At 41.1% G+C, this 20,798-nt stretch overlaps 2 protein-coding genes across 9 annotated transcripts in view; one reads left to right on the top strand and one right to left on the bottom strand.

Moving 5' to 3' along the window:
* Nucleotides 1-20,798, top strand: part of SMC4 (structural maintenance of chromosomes 4) — a 108,295-nt gene that overhangs the window by 61,669 nt on the left and 25,828 nt on the right. For both annotated transcript variants that reach the window (XM_077826124.1, XM_077826125.1), the window contains 6 exons: nucleotides 4,107-4,271; nucleotides 5,338-5,571; nucleotides 16,233-16,418; nucleotides 18,272-18,433; nucleotides 18,730-18,955; nucleotides 19,054-19,133. In XM_077826124.1, coding sequence (XP_077682250.1) covers nucleotides 4,107-4,271; nucleotides 5,338-5,571; nucleotides 16,233-16,418; nucleotides 18,272-18,433; nucleotides 18,730-18,955; nucleotides 19,054-19,133 — 1,053 coding nt within the window. The remainder of the gene's footprint in view (nucleotides 1-4,106; nucleotides 4,272-5,337; nucleotides 5,572-16,232; nucleotides 16,419-18,271; nucleotides 18,434-18,729; nucleotides 18,956-19,053; nucleotides 19,134-20,798) is intronic.
* TRIM59 (tripartite motif containing 59) overlaps nucleotides 9,708-20,798 on the bottom strand; it is an 83,980-nt gene continuing 72,889 nt past the window's right edge. For 5 of the 7 annotated variants that reach the window (XR_013347086.1, XR_013347090.1, XR_013347089.1 and 2 more), the window contains 2 exons: nucleotides 18,148-18,193; nucleotides 16,284-16,398 (listed from right to left, as the gene is read on the bottom strand). The gene's annotated coding sequence lies outside the window, so the exon portion shown is untranslated. Of the gene's footprint in view, nucleotides 9,730-9,843; nucleotides 9,868-16,283; nucleotides 16,399-18,147; nucleotides 18,194-20,798 lie in introns of those variants that run through there. The other 2 variants (XR_013347084.1, XR_013347083.1) reach the window with 2 other exon arrangements.

The following is a 20,798-nucleotide window of genomic DNA, read 5'->3' as shown; positions in this document are numbered from 1 at the left end:
AAATATTTTGATCTATTCTGGATTGGGGCATTCTAATGTTTTTTTAAGGTAACCTGCAAAAGAAATTTTTTGCTGCTTTATGATACAAAGAAGGCCAGAAAATTTTTTAAATTCGTTTTACACTAGAAATTGAGATTTTTTTTGTCTAGCATTTAAAGTGAGTGGAAAATGAAGCTCATGATATCAATTGTTTTATTTTTAGTTTGAAAGTCAGCTTTTAAGGAATTAGATCATTTTCTTGAGCCTTCATGCCTACGTCTCCAAATGGATCCAACTACCAGGTTGATTGCCAAACTGTTTAACAGTGCAGTTTTCTTTGGCAACAATCAAGTTACTAAACATCCCTTCTATTATAGCAAGTGTAATGATTTAACGGTCTCTGTCCCCTCCCAGCTCAAATATCTATCCATGTTATAAAATGTCATGTTTCCCTGTCCTGGACTCAAGGTGGCTCACTTCTGGCACTACACATTTTCTGTTTCTCCTACAGCTGTGAATATTATCTCCAGTAAGTAAGTGTAGGAAGTTTTACTTCCTTGTAAGTAGGTATCTGTGATGTGATATTGGCTTATTCAGGAGAAACAGACTCCTGATCTCAGTTATTGGGAGAAGCTGCCAATAGAGCCACACATAGCAAAGAGGGTACAGAAAGACTTAACACTGCCGCCATTTATTAGAAGTTTGTTAGTTTATAGCTGTTAAGAGCAGAACTCCTGGTTTCACATGAAATTCCAAATGTGGTATAACTGTGAGGATGGACTTAACTAGGCTGCTTATTCCGTATCATGTTAATAAGAGTAATTTTAAAAAATCATGCTGCTGTTCTTGAAGAAGTAACAGCCTCTTCAGGCAGCTATTCTGCAGCTGGTATTGTCCCCTCCATAGCTAATATACAAGATTACCCAAATTAGGGCAGTGATAGCTGTGAAAAGGAAGAAAAGGGGGTGTGTGTCGGCCAAAATTATATATTTCTAAGGATATGGGCTACTGTGCTGTGGTGCAAACCACCAGTCTAGCATCTGGACTGCTGTTCTTTCACAAGGTTATCTAGGGAACTGCTAGGTGTTCCTCAAATGTATGTCAGTGTGGATCCTAGTGTAGTGCACAAGTGCCCTGTGCCTCCTTATATTCCCATAGAAGGGTATAAAGAGTTGTATGGCTGCTGCCCTCCCTCATTTCCCTCTTGCCGCCCATAGTAGCATGAGAGAACATAGTAAATATCTGACCCTCTAGTCTTTAGCTCTGGCTAAACCCTTAAAAACCCCTCAGAATTTTATTTCACTTAGAGAAGACCAGAGTGAATGAGTTCAGCCCATCTGACCTGGCTTCTGATGGTTGGATCCCCCTGTATAGGGTATTTCAACATAATGGGCTCTAAACCTGCTCCTAAGCTTCAAGCCCTGTTCTTCCAGTGTTAGTCTAATTCTGTTAAAGGATGGGCATGAGAGATGCTTAGAATGCCAGTTGTTCTCTGAGGACTGGCAAGTCACAGAATGCTCAACAAAAGCATTACTTGTTGGAGCAATCACTGACTGTCTCTCAAATAAGAGGTAGATGGATACGAGAGCCCACAAAATACCAGAGAGGGCACTCACAGATGTTATGTCCAGCAGACATGTAATGCCCAGAACTGAACATAAGGGTAAAGGCACCGGATGGAACTCAGTGCCTTCCCACAAGAAAAGACCACACAAGGACTCCAGGGAGAAAGCTACTAAGCCCCAAATAGAATTGAATACTAGGGACAAAGAGCCTCCTATCTTCACAGCACCAAGTAAACTTTCCGGCAGCCTCCTTCCACCGCACACTCCCCCCCCATTTGTATCGATAACATAGCCCTCTGGGTTGATACCTTTAGCAGAGTCGCTGATACTATAGGATATGTCATTAGAGAAATCCGGAATGATCTCTGTACCAACACAGTTATCTGCACTAGTGTGGACCCTGTGACCAAGAGCACCAGATGGTCTCTGCCCCTTGAGAAAATGTACTCCCCCTCTCTATCTTTGGGGCACATTTCTCTTCTCCTTTGAGCAGAGAACCTTCTTCCCTGAGATCTGTGGCCAAGAATGCAGAAAGACTTGGTGGTGCTCATTATAGTTCTGAGCTCCAACTACATTAGAAATCGTATTGGATTGGCCATCATCAAACAAGCCAGCCATATTCATACAGCATACCAGTTGTATGACTTACTGAGATCAACCTTCACACACTTCCAGGAGCAGATCTCTGTCTCATTCCGGGAGGAGATAAAAATTACATTTCCCAATGGCATGCCAGGCCAGACCATTCACCAACACTTAAAAGGAAGAAACAGCATCAGGAGAAGCAGCAACAACATTCTGCTTCATCATCGAAAGACATTTCTTCCTCATCACCAGATGAAGTGGTGACCAAGATACCAGCACCAGATGAATTCCAGTCATTTCAATAACTAGTTATGAGAACTGCAGACATGCTAGAAATAGACACATCTGTCATAAGACAAATCTCTTATGTTACTCAACTTATTGGCGACTTCAGGCCCAGACAAATCACCTTTCCAATAAATAGACTGCTTGACCTTGCTAAGACCCTATGTTAAATACCTGCCACAATACCACCTAACACAAGAAGTGTGGAGAAGCAATACCAAGTCCCTCCAAAAAGGTTTTGGTACTACTGTGCCCATTCCAACCCAGGCTCCTTGATTGTTTCAGCAGTTCAGGAGAAATCTAAGTTGAACAAAAGCACCCCAAAGGACAAAGACTCAAAGGAATTTGACCCGTTCAAGAGCAAATCCTATTCCTCCACCCCCCTCCACCTCAAGGGGCAAATAACTGTAGGCTCTTCTAGCTAAATTATAATTTTTTGAACAAGGAGAAAGTGAAACCCTTTCTGGCAAAGTTCCCGCCTTAGAACAGAAAAGAGCTGAAAGATAAGCAGGGGGGCAACTTAGTGACTAAAACAGCCTTACAAGCGACAATGGACTCTTCAGACACAATGACTGGATCCATGGCCACAGTAGTGACAAAGAAAAGGGCTTGATGGATTAAGACATTGGGCATTCCATGAGAAGTGCAAATCACAATAAAAGTCCTTTGAAGGGATGGATTTACTCAGTGAGCACACCATTCTATGTTCCTTAAAAGATTCTAAGGCAGTGGTCCCCAAACTGGGGCATGGCCCTGGGCCAGTCCCCACGGGGGGTTAGGAAGAAGTGCCACCCAGCCCCACTCTGCCCCCAGCTCTGCTCTGGGCCTGGCCACGGTTCCACTCCAGGCCCTGATCCCAGCCATGGTTCCAGCCCCACTCCCAGCAGCATCCACAGCCATAACCATAACTCTGAGGGGCAGGGTTAAGGGAGTGCATGACGTAAAAAGTTTGGGGACCACTGCTCTAAGGCTACATTGTACTCGTTTAGGAATATACACCTGGAACCTGTATCACAAACAATACCGTTATCAACTCCAGAAAAAAGTCTTATGGGAGACAGCCAAATTATCCTCCTAAGACGCAGCCCAAGTACAACAGGAGACACCAATCTGCCTCCTTTTCAGTCATTCTTACGGTCCTATCACATACGCTACCTTTCTTTGAAGAAGGGAACCAATCTGAAACTCCATCGAAGTAATGTATGTGTTTGTTCAGAATTTTGTTTTGATTAGTGCTTGAGAAGTCTCTGACAGGAACTGAGTGAGACTGCTGGGAGGAGATACTATTAAAAGCTTGACTATCAGCCAACGATCCAAAGAGACGACAAGGAACAGCAGCCCAAATTCTAGAGTGCTGGTGTCTTGCAAAATAGCAATTGGGAGGGTGAAACTAAAAAAACTTTGTTCTTGCTCACTTACATAAAGCAATGTTAGTGAATAAAACTGCCCTTTAGAGATACTTTATGTATGTACTTCATCACTGAAGCAGGGCAATATTTGCAGTCCTGAAGGTAGATGATGTAGATAGATGATGTAGATAGTCTCTGCGTGATGTCAGGGCTCATCGACATTTACATTTCCTCAGGTTTTCCTCATTGTCCATAGCATAAGAAGGCAAAGCTTAAAGATACAAAAAGTAAAGTTTCTTTTTTACCAGTTAATGGAAAAAGTTAAAAATTTCTTCCTTAACAGGTTCAACAATTTAAAAGTGTACCTGGCAACAGTGAGACAACTATCAGTGAAGCATCATCTAAGAAAGAAGTTCTTGAAAAGGAAAAAGAGCGAGAAGAAGAAATATTAAAACAAGTTATGGATAGCCTTAAACAGGAAACACAAGGACTTCAGAAAGAGAAAGAGGTTTGAAACATTCTGATGTCCATAAGCTTAGACTATTTACATTAACATGAGTTAGATGGTTCAAAGGTCTTTCAAGGAAGCTATTTTGTATAGGAATATTGCTCTCTCAAGCACTAGCTTCAAATATAGAGCAGGCTGGAAATGGAATTTCCATTCTGTGGGAAATTCTCACGTTTCAAGATTTGTTTTTGTTCTGAATCGGAACAAAAAGGAAATTCTAAAAAATGTCAGTTTGAAACCATTGACTCGCTTTGTTTCAATAATGTTGAAAATTACTGTAGTCAAAATGAAACTTTTTACCATACCAAAATAAATAATTTTAATTTTCTGCTGTTAAATTTAGTTGAGATAGACATGTTCCTATGATATGTATGGATTTCAACTAAACTGTATTTTCCAGCAGAAAACTCTTCTGTCAAAGTATTTGAAGAGAGCTGGTCAAAAAAATTTCAACACCTAATTAATACTACAATAATTAGCTATGTTCTGTAATTTTTGTTTAAAACTTGTCCGGGTGTAAAGTTGGCTTTATGCTATATAATCTTTGTACTCTTTCTTGTAGTCGAAAAACTTCATTCAGTTTGTCTGTTTAATTCATGAAGAGCGTCTATCTCTTTAAGGTGTTTTTTTGCCAGTTGAGTAACTGGAATAAAGCTGGGCTGGAAAAACAACGGTGGCTTCCAAATTACTCAAATAGTCTGATTTAATTAGAACGTAATGCCTTACTTCACTTCGGTATATTACTGGACACTAAATCCAGGATGGGGTGGGAATGGATATCTAGCAGTGGTTGTGGTTTATTTGTTCTTCCTGATTGTCATCAAAATTCACAATTCAGATTTCTACTATGATAGTAGGGGACCTGTTTTTATTTAACTAAGCCCATTTATGCCAAATTCACCATAACTTACTGTTCAAGAGATTAAGAGCATGCCACCTCTCCTCTGCTGCTTCTCTCACTCAGCTATGTATAGAATATATTACCTTACACAGCTCAGTCATCCCACCAGTTTTCAGTTTCTTTATTTTAACTATTTCTAATGTAATGTGCTGTCCATTTCTACAGGGCAAAGAAAAAGAACTTATGGAGTTCAGCAAAACAGTGAATGAAGCACGTTCTAAGATGGATGTAGCCCAATCGGAACTTGATATCTACCTCAGTCACCATAATACAGCAGTATCTCAGTTAAATAAAGCAAAAGAGGCTCTAAAGACAGCTTCAGGAACCCTTAAGGAAAGGATAGCTGGTATCAAAGAGCTAGATACAAAACTACCTCAAGCTGAACAGGAACTAAAGCAGGTTAGACTTAAGTTTCATATTTCATTCAGAATCATTCATCATTCAGGAGCTGTTTCATTCTTACATTGTAGTCTCTCTATACATATATTTAAGTTTAGTTGCACTCTGAAAAACATGGAAATGGACCCCATCATAATCAATAGATCTTTGTACTCCCTACGCACACTGAGTCTATTTGTTTAATTTAGTAGCAAAAGTTTCTTTAACTACTATTAAAACTTAAGAGCCAATGAAACTATGGGAAAATTAGCTGTAGTCTCTGATGGGTTGCGCTGCTTCTTAGAGTGCTTGCTCATGTCCATTTCATGTTAGGTGTGCATGCGTCATGTGCACCATTGCCAGAGATTTTTCCCTCAGTGGTATCTGTTGGGCTGACTCTAGCACCCTCTGGTGCTGTGCACTTATGTGCTGGTATAACGGGCCCCTCTGGCCCCGCACTCTCTCAGTTCCTTCTAACTGCCTGTAATGGTTTCTGGAACAACTCCTCTTTCTTCGGCAAGACATTTTCAGTGGTTTTTCTTCTCTGTATCTTAGTTAATTAGTATTAGTATAGGTGTACTGTAAATATTTTAAATAGTACTAGTGTAGCTAGTTAGAACCCCTCCCTCTAGTTGAGGGGCTTCCTTCACCCCGGGGCCAGGCATGCCCTGGTCTCCAGGCTTCAAACTTTCTGCCTCCTGCGGCAAGCCTATGCCCATGAGCGAACTGCACTCCAGTTGTTCGAAGTGTCTGGGGGAAAGTCACATGAGAACGCTCTGTCTAATTTATTGGGACTTTAAGCCTTGTACAAAGAAGGACTGAGAGAGTAAATTAAGGCTATCCTCCTTCGGAGCCAAGTAACTCAGATTCGGCACCAAGCACTTCACCCTTGATGTGAACCACGTGCATCCCGGCACCATGCTCCATCTCCGATGCTGAGAAAGAAGCATAAAAAGCAGCGCATAGATAAAAAGGCAAGCAGGGCCAAGGCAGTCGAGTGCAACCCAGCTTAGGCCACTCCTCTCTCTACCTCCAGTCCCGTGGCAGCACCATTGAGTCTGATGCCGAATCTCCCTCCAACATCGGGAAATCATCGTGGTGCCTTAAACTCCAGAGGCCTTTGCAGTGGCCAGGGACTTATCGTTCCTGGTACCACTGTCTCCAGTGGGACAACTGCCAGCTCCAGTAAACACAAGCAGGAGAGAGCATGGTACTCCTTCCCGGCACTGGAACCTTCAGTACCTTCTAGAGGCAAGCCAACCCTCCTTTCCTCTACGAGGTCATCCCTGGTCCACCACTGGTCCCCAGACCCTCGGCACTGAATGACAGAAGTGAGAGGAGGGGTACCGTTCCCCCGTGCTCATCTCAGGAGGACTCATGGTCTGAACCAGAGTTGGAACCCTGCACCCAACCCAAGAGCCACCACCAGTACCTATCCTATGTGCTTCAGGACCTCGGTTTGGGTCCCCTTGCAGGTACCTGGCCAGGTGGACAGTGGCCTATGCAATGACCATTCTGGAACACATGGGGATTTCTTCTCACCAATCATATTTGATTGGTTCTGAGAGGAGGGCCCCTGCTCCACTGGGTACCGGACCCGATACCAATACACCAGACTTGGATCCCATGAAGGTAATTTAGGCTGAAGAAGAGGAAGAAGCCCCTCCTCTGGTACAGGCCTCTTCTTCCTCTTCTCCAGACAAGGCCATCTGGGGACCAACTAGCTCGCTGCCGCAAGATGATTTCAAAGTCCATCAGGCACTTTTGAAGCAGATAGGTGCTAACCTGGGGCTAGAGATTGAGGAGCTCAAAGAATCGTTCCACAGCTTCATTGACATCTGGATGCAACAGCACCGTCTAAGGTGGCCCTACCCGTTAACGAGACGGTAATGGGTATGGTGAAAGCCCTCTGGCAGACCCCATTTTCTCTCCCTCCCTCTGCCTTTGAAGGGGTCAGAGAAGAAATATTATGTGCCAGCCGAGAGGTATGAGTACCTATACTCTTATACACCTCCTGGGCCCCTAGTTGTAATGGCGGCCAATGAGAGTGCTACCCCCAAACAGAAGGACGCAAAGAAACTCTATCTGCTTGGGAGGAAAGTTTATTCCACAGGTGGTCTTCAGCTACTTATCTCAAACCAGCAAGCCCTGCTGGGGAGATACAATTACAACGTGTGGGATTCCTTGTCTAAATTTAAAGACTCTATGCCCCAGGACTCAAGGCAGGAATTCTCTGCCCTCTTAAAGGAGGGTAAGAATGTTGCTAGAGCCTCTCTCCAGGTGGCACTGGACTTAGCTGACACAGCAGCCAGGATGATGGCTGCTGCAGTGTCCATGAGGTGATGCTCTTGGCTACCGTCCTTGTGGTGACCTCAAGAAGTCCAGCAGTTGATCCCGGAACTCCCTTTCAAAGACTCCTTGTCGTGTCTGTTTGCTCTGAAAACTAGACTCCAAGCGCTACCCTCAGGTCCCTGGGCCGCTATGCTCCATCCATTGCAAGGAAGCACTTCTGGCCTCGATAACCGGCCCATTTTTTGGCTTCACCACTGAGATAGGATCTGTACAAGAGAGAGGCAGAGGTTACAAGCATTGTCAGTCGCTCTCATCCACCTCATCTTCACTGCTGAGGTTGCATAGGTACTCCAGTAGATTCAAACATGCCTTTTGAGGGTGTGATACCAGTTCCCACCTTGGATCCTGACCCTCCCCCCCCCCCTTTGTTTTTGGACTGACTTTCCCACATCAGCCTGGCATGGTCCCACATTAAATTGTACCACTGGGTGCTAAATACAGTGGTGGACAGTTATACCCTTCAGTTCTCATCCACCCCTTCTCTTCCACCCCCATCCCTGTCCCTCTTCAGGGACCCTTCTCACAAGCAACTCCTAGGTCAGGAGGTGCAGATCCTCCTGCAGGTGGGGGCTGTGGAAGAGGTACCTCAAAGATTGAGAGGAAAGGGGTTTTACTCCCAACATTTCCTAATCCCAAAGGCCAATGGGGGCCTTCGCCCTATCCTGGACATGCATCGCTTTAATGGTTATTTCAAGAAACTGAGGTTCCGCGTGGTTTCTCTGGCTTCTACTATCCCCTCCCTGGATCCAGGGGACTGGTACTCGGCCCTTGACTTGAAGGACACTTACTTTCACACTTTCATCTTCTGTGGCCGCAGAAAATTCCTCAGGTTTACTGTAAAACAGACTCATTACCAATTCACAATTCTCCCATTTGGCATATCAGCAGCCCCCCTGGTTTTTATGAAATGCCTGGTGGTGGTAGCTGCCTTCCTCAGAAGGTGAGGCATTAGTCTACCTGTACCTCAACGACTGGCTGATAATGGGTCATTCAAAGGCTCAAATAAAGAATAGCGTCAACCTGGTCCAAGCCACCTTCAGAGCACTGGCCTATTGATAAACTACCAAAAGTCAACTCTCATTCCAAATCAGATAATAGAGTTTATCGGGGCAGTGCTTGACTCAACCCAGTCCAGAGCCTTCCTTCCAGAGGCATGATTCCAGACTATGTCAGACTTGATATTCAAGGTCATGGCTAACCCAATCACAACATCCCAGGTTTGCTTCAGGTTACTGGGACACATGACTGCATACCCTTATGTGGTCCTGTATGCAAGGCTGCGCCTGAAGCCCCTGCAGAGCTTCAGTGTACTCTCTGAACAGGCATCACTTGGACTTGATGCTTACTGTTCGAGCCCCAGTCCTTGCCTTCATTGAATAGCAAAAGGACCCCTGGCTGGTAATGGCAGGCATTCCCTTTGTCATTCCCCCACCTCCCTTCCTCCCTCCCAGCCATCAGTGTCTCCAGTGTCTGACACATCAGACCTAGGTTGGGGAGCCCACCTCAATTGCCTCAGAGCAATCCACTTGGCTTGCCAAGTCTTCCTTCCTCCCAACTTAGGCAAGGTAGTTCAAGTGTTATGGACAACACCATGGTCATGTTCTAAATCAATAAGCAAGGAGGAGCGTTCTCCTTTGCCCTGTGTCAGGAGGCCATCCATCTTTGGAAATTCTGCATGAGGCACTCCACCCATCTTGAGGCTTCACATCTTCCGGGAGCCTGAAACACCCTGGCAGATCATCTCAGCAGATCCTTCTCCTCTCACCATGAGGTCACCCAGAGGTCACCAGGTTAATCTTCCAAAGGTCGGGATGTGCCCAGGTAGACCTGTTCATGACCAAGCAGAACAGGAAATGCCATCAGTTTTACTCGCTGTGCGGGCACAGCCTGGGCTCCTTTTTCAATGCCTTCCTGCTTCCATGGACAGAGCTCCTATTCTACATATTTCTTCTAGTTCACATGGTCCTGAAAATCAAGCAGGACAAGTGAGAATTATTCTTATAGCCCTGCCATGGCCACGCCAACACTGGTTCGGCATGGTGCTAGACTTATCAGTAGCCCTACCGCTACCACTCTGCCCAGACCTAATTTTGCAAGACCACAGTCACTTACTCCACTCAAGCCTGAGGTTCCTTCACCTGACTACATGGAAGTTACATGGCTGAACCCAGAAGAGCAAGCCTGTTCAGAACAGGTTCTATAGGTCTTGCTGGGTAGGAGGAAGCCATCCACTAGGGCTACCTACCTCGCTAAGTGGGCAGTAGGTCAGTTTTCTCTCTCAAGATGACAATTCCCTTTTTTAAAGGGTTGGAGAGACTTTACCCTCCAGTTCACAATCCGATTCCTCCATGGGACTTAAACCTAGTCCTATTGAAACTGACAGGCCCTCCCTTTGAACCCCTACTGTTGTGCCCTCTGCTGCTGCTTTCCTGGACAGTCGCCTTCCTGGTAGCGATTACCTCAGCCAGGAGGATCTCTGAAATCAGGACCCTTACGTCACACCACCGTACATGATGTTCTTTAAGTACAAGGTCCCACTGTGCCCACATCCAGCCTTCCAGCTAACCATGGTTTTGCTGTTCCATAGCAACCAGGCCATTATCCTGTTTATCTTCTTCCCAAAGCCTCACAAGAATTCAGAAGAGCGGCGGCTTCACTCATTGGGTGTTAGGCGTGCCCTCACCTTGTACATCAAGAAGACTAAACCATTCTGCAGATCCACGCAACTCTTTGTGGCAGCAGCAGAGAGGATGAAAGGCCTACCTGTTTCAGCCCAGAGAATCTCATCCTGGATAACCTCTTGTATTTGGGCATGCTATGAAAGGTGAATGTCCCACCCCCGGCCATCTTGACTACTCACTTTACAAGAGCTCAGGCCTCTTCAGTAGTGTTTCTGGCCAGAGGTTATCCAGGATGAGATTCTCTGGGCTGAAACCAGTAGGCCTTTCATCCTCTCTGCTGCTGCCACAAAGAGTTGCATGGATCTGCAGAATGGTTTTAGTGTTCTTGATATATGGAGTTAGCTGGCAAGAAGGAACTGAGAGGATGTGGGGCCAGCAGCGCCCCTTATGCTGGCGCATAAGTGTGCAGCACCGGAGGTACTAGAGCTGGCCTGATGAATATTACTGAGGGGAAAAATATCTGGCAACGGTGCACGCAGTGCACCTAACATGGAATGGACATGAACAACAATTACAGGAGGTCAGTAACCATTTTTTTCCAAGGGAAGAATATGGCCTGAAGGATATTTTATATTGGCGGTGGTGATTAAACCTGAATAAACATGGTTTAACATTTCATATTCAGTGAGTTTTCAGGACTGGCAATTGGGGTGGGGCGGGGGAGATTGTCCTTATAAATTCAGCAAATAGTATCTAAGTCAGATACTCTAAATAAAAAATTCCATTTAAGCTACTCTTACAGTCACTTTTCAGGCTAGAAATGTATTGTAAGGAAACGGTGTCAGCTTAAAATCATGTTGTGAACAAAATTTCTCTACCTAGTCAGTTAATACCTTAGACTAAGTGAAAATTTTAATCAAATTTCTGCTTCTGCTCTTCACATTTTTAATCTTCGACAATGAAAATAAACAGTCTTGCTTTCTTGTTAGTTATGGTGTATTTCCAGATACATTATAATGCAGTGTTCAGGTTTCAAACGTTATAGGGATCTGTTTGTTTAAAATTTCTCAGTGGGGTTAAAAAAAAAATTATGGCAACATTTCTAATCTTAAAACTTACTTTAAAAAAAACCTCACGGTCAAAATGTAAGCTGCACTGTTCAAAGGATACAGTAATAGAAAAATTCATAAATGGAGTAGTAGTATGGTTCCCATGAATTAAAACTTTGAGTGTACTGACTTGTGCATTTAAATTCTCAACTTCATGTTGTTGTGGCTTCTAGCTGAGTTTCCTTTACTTCAGAAGTAAAACTGAAGAAAAAAGCATGACCTCATTCATATGCATTCATTTACACCTAACACAATTTTATTATTTCTAAATACAATTTTTCATTTGTGTCAAACACACCTGTTCTCATTAAGGGCTAAGTCAATACAAAATTTTGGAGTTGTGAAACATCTTTTCTTTTTTAACCTGAGAAACTAGTTAATACATAAAGCCTTCTTTCTCAAACCACCAAACAGAAATTTACCCAGAGCTTGAGAAACAACGTATTAGGTCCTAAACAAACATGAAAATTTTTAACCCAAAGGGTAACTTTCCAAAAAAAACACCAAACCCAAAAAACCTTCTAGATAATTTATCTTTATTCTCTGCCTAAATGTAAATTCAATGTAAATGTAAAGTTTATTAAAACACTATTATTGTTGTAGCTCTGTTAGTCCGAGGATATTGGAGACAAGGTATGTAAAGTTATAACTTCTGTTGGTGAGAGACAAGCTTTCAGACTTACACAGAGCTCTTCTACAGGTCTGGGAAATGTACTCAGACAGAATGTCTACGGTGCAATTTAAAACCCATGGCTGGCCTATGCCAGCTGACTCAATCTATGGGGTTGTTGTAGGGTCCTCGAGCCCAGGTTTCAGTCTGAACCCAAACATCTACACCGCAATTAAACAGGTCCATAGCTTGAGCCCCATGAGCCCAAGTCAGCTGGCACAGGCCTGCCGCAGGTTTTTAATTGCAGTATAGACATACCCAGAGTGTCATAGCTAAATACCAGGTGGAACAGGTTGTTTAGCGTAAGATGTGAATGCATATTTCAAGGGACAGTTCAAGGTGAAGTAGCCCTTTAACTTCACCTTGAGTGGTCCCTTGAAATGTGCGTTAACAACTTGTGCTGTTCTATCTTGTACTTAGCTGTGATGCTCTGATTACATTTCCCAGACCTGAAGAAGAGTTCTGTGTAACCGCAAAAGTTTGTGTCTCTCACTTTATATTACCTCACTCACCTTGTCTCTGTTAAAACATTGTTCATTTGTTTTAGTCATTGCCTCCCAAACAGTTGCTATAGTATTGCCGCTTGAACATATAATGGGACTTGACAAAATTTGAAAACTACTTTGAGAACTTTTTAAAACTTGAGAAAATAATTTGTGAAAATGAAGGTGCAGGAAAAAAAGGTAGTCTAACTTGCGTTATCAGTCACTTAATAGTTCCTACTGTAGCTAACCTTGCAAAATGGTTTTCACTATATTAACCTGACTTTACACAGCTTCCTGAAACATTCACTTATTCAGGTGACATTTTCTAAGGTTGGTCCCTGTTCAAAGTTAAACTTACATAAGAACGGCCATACTGGGTCAGACTAAAGGTCCATCCAGCCCAGTATCCTGTCTGACAGTGCCCAATACCAGGTGCCCCAGAGGGAGTGAACCTAACAGGTAATGATCTAGTGATCTCTCTCCCGCCATCTATCTCCACCCTCTGACCCATCTATCTCCACCCTCTGACCTATCTCCACCCTCTTACCCATCGTGGCTAATAGCCATTAATGGACTTAACCTCCATGAATTTATCCAGTTCTCTTTTAAACCCTGTTATAGTCCTAGCCTTCACAACCTTCTCAGGCAAAGAGTTCCATAGGTTGACTGTGCGCTGAGTGAAGATCTTCCTTTTATTTGTTTTAAACCTTAATTAATTTCATTTGGTGGCCTCTAGTTCTTGTATTATGGGAACAAGTAAATAACTTTTCCTTATTCACTTTCTCCACACCACTCATGATTTTATAGACCTCTGTCATATCCCCCTTAGTCTCCTCTTTTCCAAGCTGAAAAGTCCTAGCCTCTTTAATCTCTCCTCCTATGAGACCCATTCCAAACCCCTAATCATTTTAGTTGCCCTTTTTTCTGAATCTTTTCTAATGCCAGTGTACCTTTTTTGAGATGAGAGGACCACATCTGTATGCAGTTTTCAAGATGTGGGCATACCATAGATTTATATAAGGACAATAAGATATTCTCTGTCTTATTCTCTATCCCTTTTTTAATGATTCCTAACATCCCGTTTGCTTTTTTGACTGCTGATGCGCACTGTGTGGACGTCTTCAGAGAACTATCCACAATGACTCCAAGATCTTTCTCCTGATCAGTAGTAGCTAAATTAGCCCCCATCATATTGTATGTATAGTTGGGGTTATTTTTTCCAATGTGCATTACTTTACATTTATGCACATTAAATTTTATTTGCCGATTCACTTGCCCAATCACTTAGTTTTTGTGAGATCTTTTTGAAGTTCTTCACAGTCTGCTTTGGTCTTAACTATCTTGAGCAGTTTAGTATCATCTGCAAACTTTGCCACCTCACTGTTTACCCCTTTCTCCAGACCATTTATGAATGAGTTGAATAGGATTGGTCCTAGGACTGATCTTTGGGGAACACCACTAGTTACCCCTCTCCATTCTGAAAATTTACCATTTATTCCTACTCTTTGTTCCTTGTCTTTTAACCAGTTCTCAATCCATGAAAGGATCTTTCCTCTTGTCCCATGACAACTTAATTTATGTAAGAGCCTTTGGTGAGGGACCTTGTCAAAGGCTTTCTGGAAATCTAAGTATACTATGTCCACTGGATCCCCCTTATCCACATGTTTGTTTGACCCCTTCAAAGAACTCTAATAGATTAGTAAGACATCATCTCCCTTTACAGAAACCGTGTTGACTTTTGCCCAACAATTAATGTTCTTTTATGTGTCTGACAATTTTATTCTTTACTATTGTTTCAACTAATTTGCCCAGTACTAACGTTAGACTTACCGGTCTGCAATTGCCAGGATCACGTCTAGAGCCCTTCTTAAATACTGGCATTACATTAGCTATCTTCCAGTCTTTGGGTACAGAAGCTGATTTAAAGGGCAGGTTACAAACCATAGTTAATAGTTCCGCAGTTTCACACATGAGTTCTTTCAGCACTCTTGGGTGAATGCCATTTGGTCCCGGTGACTTGTTACTGTACTGTTAAGTTTGTCAATTAATTCCAAAACCTCTTCAATCTGTGACAATTCCTCAGATTTGTCACCTACAAAAGACGTCTCAGGTTTGGGAATCTCCCTAACATCCTCAGCTGTGAAGACTGAAGCAAATAATTCATTTAGTTTCTCCTTGATGACTTTATCGTCTAAGTGCTCCTTTTGTATCTCGATCATCCAGGGGCCCCACTTGTTGTTTAGCAGGCTTCCTGCTTCTGATGTACCTAAAAAAACATTTTATTACCTTTTGATTTTTTGGCTAGCTGCTCTTCAAACTCCTTTTTGGCTTTTCTTTTTACATTTTTACATTTAATTTGGCAATTTAAACTTCTCCCATGCCTGGATGTTTGAGTAAAAAATCTTGAGTTTATCTAAAAATTACCATTTATTTTCTGTTTATAAGGGGCTAAACTTGAATCTTAATGTGGATGTGGTCCTCACTGAGGACTATTAACATTTTTTTGGTTGGATGGGGAGGTAGTAATTAAGTGACTAAAAAATCATGTCTAAACATGCTTGGTACCATGTGCTAAGAATTCAACAACAATGAAATTGTTCCATCTTTCTTTTTGCTCAGCTATCAGACATGAGGGTGATTGTTGATCTAGAGAAGGGGGTTGGCAGGGGAGGGTGGTGCTCTCAAATGGTGCTAGAATAGCTTCCATAAAGGATGTTTTTATTGAACATTGAAATGCGTGCAGTAAAATGATTCCCAAAAAATTCTTAACTATGAGAAGTAGAAAAATGTTTCTAATATACAGCTGCATTCTACAATATTCTGCAAGTTTTAGAAATTTTAGATATTTGTTTCAGTTGCAAAGAAATAACCCTTATGTAAACAAGTAGAAAATTATCTCCAACCAAGCAGTGGCAAAGATCAAAACACTATTTCATCTCAGTGAAGTTTGAACTTCAAAGCATATTTGGGATTACTTAAATGCTGACATTTAAGCTCTGGAAATCAACAATCTTGATGTAATTTTAAGTTTGTACAACTGTTTGCACATATACTATATATTCTGTTTGTTTTTCTGCTTAAGGCTGGGATTTTCCAAGGATCCTAAATAAATTGGGCATCTAGCTTTCTTAGACCCCTTGGAAAATGTCAACCTAAATATGTAGCTTCTCTTAAAACTTTGTCAGAAAGTGCACATTATAAAGTATAATGTATTTTTCCATTTAATTTTAGAAGTAGCTGTTTGAATAAAGAATGTTTCCATTCATTGTTTACTCAACACTAAACATTTGCTATCTCTGATATCTTATGGTTGATGATTTTACTCTTTATTAACTTTTCTTATACAATCATTACCATAAGCGTGCCTGAACTTTAAATACATAGACTGCTTCTGAGATTTTCATATATGAATATTTTCAATTAACTTTTTTTTAACTATTGGTAGAAAGAGAATGAGCTTGAGAAACTTGGAAGAGAGGAAATGGACACTAAGAACCTTGTTCGAAAGCTACGTCAGAAGGTAGAAGAAGCAAAAAGTTCTTTGGCAATAAATCGCAGTCGAGGAAAGGTTCTTGATGGTCTACTTCAGCAGAAGAAATCTGGAAAAATTCCTGGAATATATGGAAGACTGGTAAAGTTTAAGAATTAATGTATCATTAACAAACAGGCTTTTATATTTCACAGGTGTCATACTCTTATTGGAATTGTCCTAAGTAAATGAACCATACGATATAATATTTTGCACCCCTATGTAGACTTATATCCAAGGATCTCAAAGCATTTTACATATTTATGTAAGCCTGTTACAATTCCCGTTTAACAAACAGGGAGTCCAGCTCAAAGACTGTGACCCTGGGAGAATCTCTTACTGAAGAAGTGAAAAAGCCAGTAGCAGAACTCCAAACTCCTAGTCAAGGGGTTCTCAAACTGGCGGTCAGGACCCCTCAGGGGGTCATGAGATTATTATGTGGGGAGTCGCGAGCTGTCAGCCTCCATCCCAAACCCTGCTTTGCCTCCATCATTTATAATGGTGTTAAATATATATAAAAGTGTTTTTAATTTATAAGGGGGGTTGCACTCAGATGCTTGCTATGTGATAGGGGTCACCAGTACAAAAGTTTGAGAATTACTGTCCTAGTCCTTTCTGTCAACTGTTTAAAAAAAAACTCAGTACAACAAAGTAGGAATCCTACAAACACGTAGTATTTTATATGTTTAACTTGTTAGAATTAATTGCTTGGATTCATTCTTGTGTCAAAATTCACAGAAGGCTGAGGGTTTTCAGAAAACCAGTTACAACTTCTTGATTCTCTGGTCCAATTTACAATTGACCCAGCATAAGAGCAGCCTTTGGTCTGCTCTAACCATAGCCACTTGTTTATGATAGAACCCACTGTGGCCTGGCTATGCCCTCTTCCTGCCCCACCACGATAGTCCCATACTTTAGAGGTTGCAATGGGGTAGAAGATGGGGGGTAACAGTGTTCAAACAGTACATTGTAATTCATTGTGTTAGCAATTACAAAACAATCTGATGGAACAGACTTCTTAAAGCCATTTTAAAATAATGGCAGAAATATTTCTAACGTGTAGAACTGACATTGAAAATGCATCTGATAATTGTAATAAAAGACACCACCCCTTATAATGTGTTGCCATAGATGTCCATACTGAGGGGGAAAATCAAGTAGTAAATTTTCCATTAGCACATATATTCAAACCACTGTAGAGATAATATAAGCCATGCAAACCCCATTTGAGGATTATAGTCTCTATTTCAGAAGTGGTGAAACTGAGGCAGGGTTAAATAGTTCTCTCAAGTCATATAGAAGGTGATGGAGCAGTGATTAAATACTAAACCTAGCTCTTATATAGTGTTTTTTACCTGCAAATCTTAAAGCGCTTTGAACCATATCATTATGCCCAATTAACAGATGAGGAAACCAAGGCACAAAGGTGAACTGATTTACCTAAGGTCACCCAGCATGCCAGGGCAGAACGGGAAATGGAACCTAGATTTCCCACGTCCCAGACAGTGCTCTGTCCACTAGGTCACACTGACTCACTAAAACTTTAGTCTGATACTCCATGCTAAATTATTTTTATGTCTGGAGCATAAATCATTACTCCTTTAATTAATCAGATGTCTGTACATTGTTTTTAACACAAAAACTGCTATATAAGTACTAAGTATTTCCACTATCATACCTTAATAGCGTGCACATTAGAAATACGTAAATAGTGATCTGTAGCACAGATGGCATTGTGAGTTCTGAATAAAGGTTAACTTTCTACATTTCACAAGTATTCTGAACTGTGAAAACAGGATGAGAAAATGTCAGGTATACATAAAATACATACATTTCCGGTTGTGTTAACATGTTTTTTGTCTTCTCTCTATTTGTACCTAGAAAAGATGGGTATCACTGTTAATTACCATACTGATCAACATAACTGTCTCTCTGTTTTATATGTCAATTACTAGGGAGATTTGGGAGCTATTGATGAAAAGTATGACATTGCTATCTCGTCATCTTGCGGTGCCTTAGACTACATTGTTGTAGATACAATTGATACAGCTCAGGAATGTGTGAATTTCTTGAAGAGTCAAGGAATTGGAGTTGCCACATTTATAGCCTTGGACAAAGTAAGTATTGGTTTTCCGGAAATAATCTAGACTGTTGACTCCCCCCTATATTATAGGCTGTTCTGAACAAATATCTTATTGTATATGCTAATATAATAATTAACCTCTTGGATTTTTTATCTTGCAAGTGAGCAGACGTCTCTTTGGTAACATTATTTAATGTCCACTGGCATTCTGAGGAATGTGGCAACAGTATAGTGCTCGGGAACTACTGTGTACACTCAGAGGCCTTAGTTCACCTTAGACTATTAAAATGTTGTTCTAACTTATTCTGAGATTCCTCCTCTTCCATATAGATGAGAGTATGGGAAAAAAGTATGAATAAAATTCAGACTCCAGAAAACACTCCTCGTCTCTTTGACATGGTGAAAGTAAAAGATGAGAAGATTCGCCATGCCTTTTATTTTGCATTACGTGATACTCTAGTAGCCAATAACTTGGATCAGGCTATCAGAGTAGCATTCCAAAAGGACACAAGATGGAGAGTTGTAACTTTGCAAGGACAGATCGTAGAACAGTCAGGTATTTAAAAATACATAACTAAATTTATATCTTCAGTTTTATTGTTGGATAGCAAATTGAAATTAGCTTGTTAACTTCTTTTCCTTATCCTACTTTAGGAACAATGAGTGGAGGTGGACGTAACGTAATGAAGGGTAGAATGGGATCCTCCGTTGTGGTTGAAATTTCAGAAGAAGAGGTGAGTTCATAATTGCACATAGAAAAGTGTTTCTTCAAAATTCCTCTCCTATATTTACACTTCCTGATTTTATTTAGATTGTTTATATACAAATATTATGCAGAGAACATCAACATTGTTTAAATATTACTTATCAATCAATGCTATAGCTTTCTGGAAAAGACTAAATAAACCTGATACTGTTAATAAGATTTGTATTAGAGTATTTCAAACCACATTGATAGTTGCATAATGTACTTTATAAAGAATTGTGTTCTCTCTCATTCCAGTGCTACACTGTGTTTATAGATGTTATACCGATTTTATATGCACGTGTATGTGACATCTTATGCCTGCTTATTGGTAGATTATTCACCTTTAATAACTAGGAAATTGATTGAAAAAAAGAAACTAATGCAGGGGAAGGACTGAAAATAAGGAACTGTTGTGCAGGAAAACAGTCAATATTGCCTTGGGAGGCCACACAGGAGCTTAAATTTTTTAGGTTTACGTTCTAATTCCGCATCACAAAGTTTTGTTTAAGATTTCTGCAGTCCACAGAAAGACTAACCAGACTAACTTCACTACCAAGCAAATTGGTTGAAACTATAGTAAAGAACAGAATTATCAGATATATAGATGAACACAATATGTTGGGGAAAAGTCAACAAGGCTTTTGTAAAGGGAAATCACGCCTCATCATTCTATTAGAATTCACTGAGGATGTCAACAAATGTGGACTAAGGATATCCAGTGGATATAGTGTACTTGGACTTTGACAATGTTCCTGACCAAAGGCTCTTAAGCAAAGTAAGTAGTCATGGGATAAGAGGGAAGGTCCTCTCATGGATCAGTAACTGGTTAGAAGATAGAAAACAAAGGGGAGCAATAAATGCTCAGTTTTCACAGTGAAGAGAGGTAAAAAGCGGATCTGCCCAGGATCTGTACTGGGACCAGTGCTGTTCAACATGTGGAAAAAGGGGTAAACAGTGAGGTGGCAAAGTTTGGAGATGATACAAAATTATTCAAGATAGCTAAGTACAAAGCAGACTGTGAACAGTTACAGGGGGATCTCTCAAAATGGATGACTGGCAACAAAATAGCAGATGAAATTCAATTTGATAAATGCGATATAATGCACATTGTAAAACATAATCCCAATTATACATACAATATGATGGGGTCTAAATTAGCTGTTACCACTCAAGAAAGAGATCTTGGAGTCATCATGGATAGTTTTCTGAAAACATCTGCTCAATGTGCAGAGGCAGTCAAAAAAGCTAACGGAATGTTAGAAGCCATTAGGAAAGGGATAGATAATAAGACAAAAAATATAATGCCACTATATAAGTCCTTGGTACGCCCCATCTCAAAAAAGATACTTCAGAATTGAAAAAAGTACTGAGAAGGGCAACAAAAATTATTATGGGTATAGAACAGCTTCCATATGAGAAGAGATTTAAAAAATTGGGACCATTCAGTTGCGAAGGACTACTTAAAGGGGGATATGATAGAGATCTATAAAATCATGAATAGTATGGATAAAATGAATAGGGAAATGTTATTTACCCCTTCATAACACATGAACCAGGGGAAATTAATAGGCAGCAGGTTTAAAACAAACATAAGGAAGTATTTCTTCACACAATGTACAGTCACCTGTGGATCTCGTTGCCAGGGATGTGA

The sequence above is a fragment of the Eretmochelys imbricata genome, chromosome 9, assembly GCF_965152235.1.
Source record: "Eretmochelys imbricata isolate rEreImb1 chromosome 9, rEreImb1.hap1, whole genome shotgun sequence".
In the NCBI taxonomy this organism is placed as follows: Eukaryota; Metazoa; Chordata; order Testudines; family Cheloniidae; genus Eretmochelys; species Eretmochelys imbricata.
Note: the sequence above shows the minus strand (reverse complement) of the source record. Positions and strands in the feature narration are given on the sequence as shown.